Source organism: Aythya fuligula, chromosome 15 (assembly GCF_009819795.1).
Source record: "Aythya fuligula isolate bAytFul2 chromosome 15, bAytFul2.pri, whole genome shotgun sequence".
Classification (NCBI taxonomy): domain Eukaryota; kingdom Metazoa; phylum Chordata; class Aves; order Anseriformes; family Anatidae; genus Aythya; species Aythya fuligula.
Window position 1 is genome coordinate 951,459 of NC_045573.1, and position 7,197 is coordinate 958,655.

Genomic DNA, 7,197 nt, shown 5'->3' on the forward strand with positions numbered 1-7,197 from the left:
AGGATCTGGCCAGCGGGCGGCCTCCCCCTGCCACAGCCACGCTCCCCAGCCACCAGCCCCAGTGCTCAGGCTTTCAGCCTTCATTAGCCACCCCTAATTATTTACAGCCATAATGGAGATAGTGACCTTGCATGGAAAAAAACAACACTTGAGCCTCATTCAGATTCAGACTTCCACCTCTATTAAACAGTAACAGCTCTTGAGATGACAGACTCTGCACCACGCCTATGCAGCAGTAAAATGCCTGTTTCTGAGCTGTTTGCAGCATACATTTTACTCATCACGTGCTGCTCACAGGCAATGTGGGAGCTAGCTCCCTACACCGCCTCGGACGATGGGATTTTTGTCCTGACAAATGCCGCAGCATCCCACAAGGGTAAATTCTGCACCCGCTGTTCCAAGCGCCAATTCCTCAAAGCAGAGCTGGTGGGAGCGAGCCGAGGCACGGATCTGCTCTGGGTACCTTCAAACCATCAGTGAGATGCGGCTGCACAGCTGCCTGAAAGCGCAGCGCTGGCTGGCAGGCGGCGTGGGCCCGGCTCCGTCCAGGAGGATTTTTTATGGCTCTTGGCATTTGGCCATAAGCCACAGGCACATGGGGCTGGAGCAGGCCAGAGGTGCAGCCTGACTTCCACCTCCATTAGAGGACGGTAATTAATTCAACATATTCTCCACCAAGCCAAAGTTTAGGTCCCCAAGTCAGAGGTGACACCTGGGGCATCACACGCAGATTGCTGACCCCATGCTCGATGCTTTTGTCCCATCCTGCTTTGACCCCAGAGCCACAACTGGCCCCAGTGCCGGGTGTGTGTCCTGCCTGTGCTCAGTGCTGTCCTGTATGGAGGGGCTTTCTGGAGCAGGAGGGCAGGGTGGTTAAGCCTGTGGCATGGTAATTTCCTCAGGTCTTCTCAGATGGGTAACCGTGCCCTCCTCACCTTCACCCATCGCTATAATCTTAGGTGCCTCTGTTATTTAATTTCTATAACACGATTTAATTTGATGCTTCCTCACCCTCATACCATGGGGAAGAGGACACTGTCACTCCACCCATCCTCCTCAGCCCTCCCACACCCTCCCACTGTCCCGTGTCCCCATCCATCACCTCCAGCCCATGCTGATGCTCCCCGACATTCCCTCCTCACACTGCTGGCTTTCCCAGCTCCCCATGCATTGCCTGCACAGTGTGGAGCAGAGAGTAACACGCTCACTGTGCTGCCCCTGCGGTGACACGGAGCTGCCACGTGCCGGGGATGCCGACGTGGCTGAGCAAGGAGCTCTTGGAGCTGCACCGGAGACACCAGCACCAGCACTGCTGGCAGCACAGTGGAGCTGGACCGCAAGCGCCATGGAGAAGTGTTAGATTGCAGGACGGGCTGTTGATGAGAATCTATTACAGACACCAACCAGACAGAGGAACAGGATGAGCAGCTCCTTAAATACCCACCTATAATGAGTAGCGAGAAAAAGCGCTCTATCATGGATGATTGCAATCTCAGGGACATTTGCTTGGCGCTTTTAAAAATTAAAGATAATAACTTTCTAACAGAAACAATATTGCTGTCACCTTGGGGAAATTCTCTGCTTGGCCTCATTCAGAGGGACTGAGAGGAGCTGGAAGCAGGCAAGGAGCTGGTGGCCGTCCAGGCGCAGCTGCTTGCAGCCCAATTTAACGCCTTCGCAGAGAACCAGCTCAGCTCAGCGGAGCCAAAAGCAAACATGGGCACAACTGACTGGGGGAAAATGTCAACACAGAGCCATGCCTGTGGCGTGGGAGCTGTGGCAGGAGCCTTCCTGACACCCCAAGCTTCTGCCAGACCTGCCGAGGAGAGGAACTCAACATTGCAATTAAAGGAACAAAACTCGGGATTTTTGATATTGGTAGAAGTTGATGGGATCGGTTAAAATAAATCTGCAACCAAAAGCTTTAAGCAGAACGAGGAGGACTGCTTAGATGTGTTAGAAGAAAGGAGCCTCACCAGTGGTGTAATTTCATTACTAGATGAGGACGGAACAACTGTCAGTCACGAAGCAGGAGTGACACACAATTATTTATTCATCGCGTTCTTCTGTCCTGTACCTGGCGACAAACAGGCTCCCGTATTCCATCGGGGACTAGGGAGGATGCTGAACAGCCACTAGTAAGTGTGAACGTGAAATCGGTAGGACCAAAGAACTTTGTCCCAAGAGCATTAAGAGAACAGCCTAAGGTCTAAAACAATAGGTCTAAAATGGATTTTAATAAATCTTGGCATTTTGGTGAATTTCTGGAAGACAGGAAAAGCTGGTGAATGTCCACTTAGATTGTGCTGGTCATCACCAGCCATGGCAATGGGCAAGGGTAGGAACCGAATTACTCAGCGTCAGCTCTGGGTTAGTGCACGGAGGCGGCAGCAGGGAGGAGCCAGGGGATGTGATAAATGGCTAACAGCCTCATGGAAAATAGATCCATCAAACATCATACATTTTTCTTGTTACGGTTACCAATTTAGTTGATAAAGGAAGCCATTATCATAATATATTTAGAGCTCCACAAGCTATTTGATTTAGCTCTCCTGAAAATGTAAAAGAATCGTATTATGCAGAATCAACATCACTTTACTAAAGGGACTGGCAAGCAGATTGCAGAGATTATAAATTGTTTTCCAGTGGGATATTTCTACATGGGATCTGTTACTAGAATAGTGTTGAGCTATAACAATGTCTTTATTAATGATAACATGAATTAATTGTGGATAAAAGGTGCAAACGGCAAAGGAAAGTCTGACTGGAGTACCAGTGAATGATGGAGGTGGGTCAGGTGCATGGGGCACTATGGCAGATCTGTACGGTGGGCTCATTTAGCAGCCAAGTCCAAGGCTTTCCATTTAGGAGAGCAAGTTGTAGTTCCAGTGTCGGAGGTGACGTCCTGACAGGCAGCAGCACGGAAAGGACTTGGGGTGGTGCTGGATAACCACCAGCGTGAGCTGGAGCTAAAAGGGATGAAGATGTTCCCACCGCTGTACAGCCACTAAGAACAGGCAGAAATAAGGATAAATGGCTTGTGTGGCTAAGCGAGGCTTAAATATCACAGATTAATCTTTATGTTCAAAGAAAGTTAGGAAAATTACTCTAGTAGGAGTTACACAGAGGAGAAGGCAGAGCAGGAAGCCGTGAGCCTTGCCAGAGGGGAGCAGGAGTGAAGCTGGTTTGTTCCCAGCACCGTGCTGGTGCCGTGGCTGCGAGGGGCTGGGACGCAGGAGCAGGGGGGGACTCAACTGAGGTGAGGGTGCTCTGAAAATGGCTCTGCAGGTCCCAGCCCTGCCTCTGCCATCCGCTCATAGCACCTGCAATAATATTTAAAACCTAGACTGGTTCCACAAAAACGAAACAAAACAAACAAACAAACAAAAACAAAACAAACAACAACAACGAAAACAAACACAAGAACAAAACCCAGGAAAAGTTCCCCGAGATCAGCAGAGGGAATGAACCGCTGGCACACACTGTGCTCCTGCTGCTGCAGGGACCCAGGGGTGTCCAGGCCCAAGTGCAGCTCAGGAACAGCCTCGGCCATGCAGCTGTGTCCCCTAAAACTGCCCCAAGCCCCCGGCAAGGGGGCCGCAGCACGGACGGGCTGGCAGGACAGAAGGACAGATGGGACAGAAGGATGCTGGAGTATCCACCGGGAGGCAGCTGAGCAGCGCTCATGGTTCTCCAGAAATGACAGAGCACTTTATTCCTGCCAGTTCTGACGGAGGAGGAAAGAGAAAGCACCACATCATCTTCAAAACCCCGCATTTCACACAGCCCCGGCCGCATCCTCCCGCTGCCTCTGCCTGTTCTGTGCCCACATGGTGCCGTGGAGCCAGTCCCAAGCTGCACCGTGCAGCAGGGAGCCCGAGGAGGCTCCCAGCGTTTAACGACACTGAATTTAATTAAGTTTGATGAAAACTAAAGTTCTTTTATTTGCCTAAAACAACACAAGCCCTAAACAGCAATTTCTCAGCTTCAGCATCCCCAAAGTTCCGCAGAGCTCCCTACCTTCTGTGCCAAAAAGGAAGCCAAAACAAATGGTGTGTGACAGGCACCAGCAACCTGCCCCTGTCCCACTGGGAAGTACAGCGAGGTGGCTGCGAAGTATTTGCATATCAGGAAAAGTGATCGTTACAATCCAAAAGCTGCAATTTAAAACAAAGGCTGTCTTAGCACGGCAGCCTGCAAACACCTGCCTCGACTCCAGGTACCAAGTCAATCACCGATTTGTGTTTTCCAGCGTGGGTGTCTCTATAGAGGTCTGCTGCGGCTCCATTCAAGATTTATCCGCTTTTGCCCATGGGCTTTGTAGGGCCACGTGATGCGAGGTGCTCCCACGCAGGCACTGCGTGTGTGACTGACATGTATTTAAGGAGCAGCTGCCACGTAGCAAGCACCCAACGCTCGCTTTGGTCATTTTAATAACCTGCTCTCGACACTCAGCCAGACGAGGGACCGGCACTCGCCATCTAATTCCTTCATCGCAGCACACGTTAAAACCCTGCTGGGGGTGGGAATCTCAAGGCCCAGGCGCTTCCCAAAGATCAGAGGCTCTGCTTAGTGCTCAAAGCAGTCTGCACCCCAGGAGAACGGGCCCTCTCCACTGACCAGAATCACTCCCAGCTCAGGATGAAGGAGCGCAATGGTCCTGGTTCTCCAGCCAGACACAAGGAGCACGCAGCAATCCGGGGTCCAGCCAGCAGCAGACCCAGGACCCACTGCCCTGAGGGCCCCTGGCGAGCACCCCACAGATCCCGCTCCCCACGGCAGGGCAAGCAGCTGCAGGAACAGCCCTTACTGGGGGGAGCCCGGCCCTGCGGGGAGGGCAGCTGCCCCAGCACCACCTCGGCTCATGGCCCAAGGCATGCAGCCACTTCTCCAGCAACACCCGGGGGTGATGAGCAGCACCGTGCAGCCCCAGCACCAGAGCAGGTGCTGAGCACGGGGTGGTGTGGGGTGGTTCCAGGTGGGACCCCTCTGCCCAGATCTCGACTGTGCGCCCCCACTGCCTGCCTGCACTCCGCAGCCGCACGCAAGGGATGCCAGAGCCTGTGCCCATGCGCAGCACCAGCACGGCCCTGTGCAGAGCTCTGCGCCCGCTCCTGCCCAGTCCACAAGGGACAGCCAGCAGCGGGCAGGGATGAGCCTGGCAGCGAGTGCATCCCCACTGCTCCCTGCCCCATGGGCTTGGGGCGCTGACCTGTGATTCAGCTGGAGCTCCGGCACAGCACCGTTAAACCCTTTCCTGAGCATGCTGTGCCCGAGAGACCAGGGTTGCACCAGCTTCTTCCAAAGCTGTGATTTATGGCAGTGAGGGAAGCATAAAGCATCCACTGAAAAAAAAACCCACAGCCAGCAAAAATAAGAATTTTGGAAATTACTCATGCCTCCAGTGATCCCATCTCTCACAGCCCTGTCTGCTGCCTCCTCTGTTCCCTCAGCCTGAGAAGGGAGACAGATTATCTCCAATTATTTATTATGGAATTAGAGCATGATCCAAAACCTCCTTGAATCAATAAGAAAGCCCCGACTGACTTCACCGGGTCTAGGATTGAGCACCAGGAACAGGCAGGAGATTTCTGCATCTGTGGCCGTGACTCACCGAGAACTTTCCGATGTGGCAGGCGCAGCTCAGCTGCCACGGCTCGCTGGCCCCCACCGTCAGGCGCTGCTCCGGGGTGGGGGAACCTGACAGCACCAGGGCCACAGCTCCCCGTTAGCTTGCAGGCCACCAGCCGCTGCCATTGATGTTAAAACTTAGTGCCCAGGGTGATTCCATCGGCCATTTTTTGCTGCACAGGTACCAGCACCCGGGCTCCACTCAGGCTCGCGGTTCAGCCCTGCCTGCTGTTGCTCGTGTAAATCTCAGCCAGGAACTTTGGGCTGCAACCGCCCCCCGAGCAGGGCTCTGTGCTGCAGGACCACCGCAGCAGCCTCTCCAGCGGGGTGCTGCTGCAGCAGGGGCAAAGCAGCGGGGTGAAGCTGCGAGGGCGGGCAGGCAGGAACCCGGCCGTGGGGCAGCCCACGCGGGGCGTGGGGCACAGTCCCCGAGGGACGGAGGGAGAAGCAGCGGTGGGGCAGCAGCCGGACACCTTGCCCCGCTCTGCTGCTCCGAGGGGAAGGGCTGGCACGCCGCTGGGGCTGGGCTGCAGGACTGCTGGGCGCAGCCGGTGCCTGCAGAGCCCTCGCCGGGGAGCGGCTGCGGGGATGCGCTCGCCGACCGACCCGCGCCAAGGCGAGCCCCGGGGCCCGGAGCGGGACCTGTGGCCGCTCAGCCCCAGGCGCGCCGCGCCGACAGCGGGCACCCGCACCCGCACCCGCACCGCGCCGCTCGGGGCAGGCACCGCGGCTGCCCGCAGCCAGCCCCGCTCCCCGCCGCCCCCGGCCCCCCGCGTCCTGCGTGTGCGGGAGCCACCGAGAAAGTTTCCCCCCGGCCGCGCCGGGCCCCCCCGCGCCCCTCCTGCGCGGGCAGGGGCCGGCGGCCGGGGGAGCTCCGCCGGGGGGCGCGGGGCGCGGGGCCCGGCGCTGGGGGTCCCGGGGCGCCCCCGCCCTCCCCCGAACTTCTGGGCTGGGCAGGGCCCCGGCGAGCGGCCGGGGGCGGCGGGGCGGCCGGCGGGCGGTCGGTACCTTCCAGGCAGCACGTCCTCCAGAGCCCCGAGTGGGTCATCACCTCCTCGTTCTTGCGGCTCGTGTCGTTGTCGCCGGTGGACTTAGTCCTGCACACGCCGCGCGAGTAGAGCCAGTAGTCGGTGCCCACGGCGATGGTCATCAGGCTGAAGGCTGCGAAGGCTCCCACCGTGGTGATGAGCATCTGGACGCCTCTGTCACACATCCTCATGCTGCTTCATCCTACGGCGGCGGCTCGCAGGGGAAGGGCCGGCGCCGCCGCCCGCCGCCGCGCTCCGCGCTCGGCGCCTCATGCCCCCGCGGCCCGCGCCGAGCCGGGCCCCCGCGGCGGCGCTGCTCGGGGCCGCCGAGCCCCCGGGCGCCCGGCCGGCATGGCCCGAGCGCAGCGGGGCGCGGAGCGGAGCGGCTCCGCCGTGCGCCCGCGGCCGGCAGCGCGGCGCCTCTCCCGGCGCCTCCCCCGCGCCGCCCGGCCAAGGCATCCGCGGGGGGCGGCGGGGGCGGGGGGCAGCGGAGGGAGGGCGGGCCGCGGGGGGGCCGCGCCGCCGGGAAACCGCCGCC

General features: G+C 58.1%; 1 protein-coding gene across 1 annotated transcript in view; it reads right to left on the reverse strand.

The window, feature by feature from the left end:
• The window catches only part of CACNG3 (calcium voltage-gated channel auxiliary subunit gamma 3), a 29,093-nt gene extending 22,182 nt beyond the window's left edge, over nt 1-6,911 (reverse strand). The window contains exon 1 of the mRNA XM_032197566.1: nt 6,640-6,911. Within this exon, the coding sequence (XP_032053457.1) occupies nt 6,640-6,850 (211 nt within the window). The 5' untranslated portion in view covers nt 6,851-6,911. The remainder of the gene's footprint in view (nt 1-6,639) is intronic.
• Nucleotides 6,912-7,197: the final 286 nt, after the last annotated feature.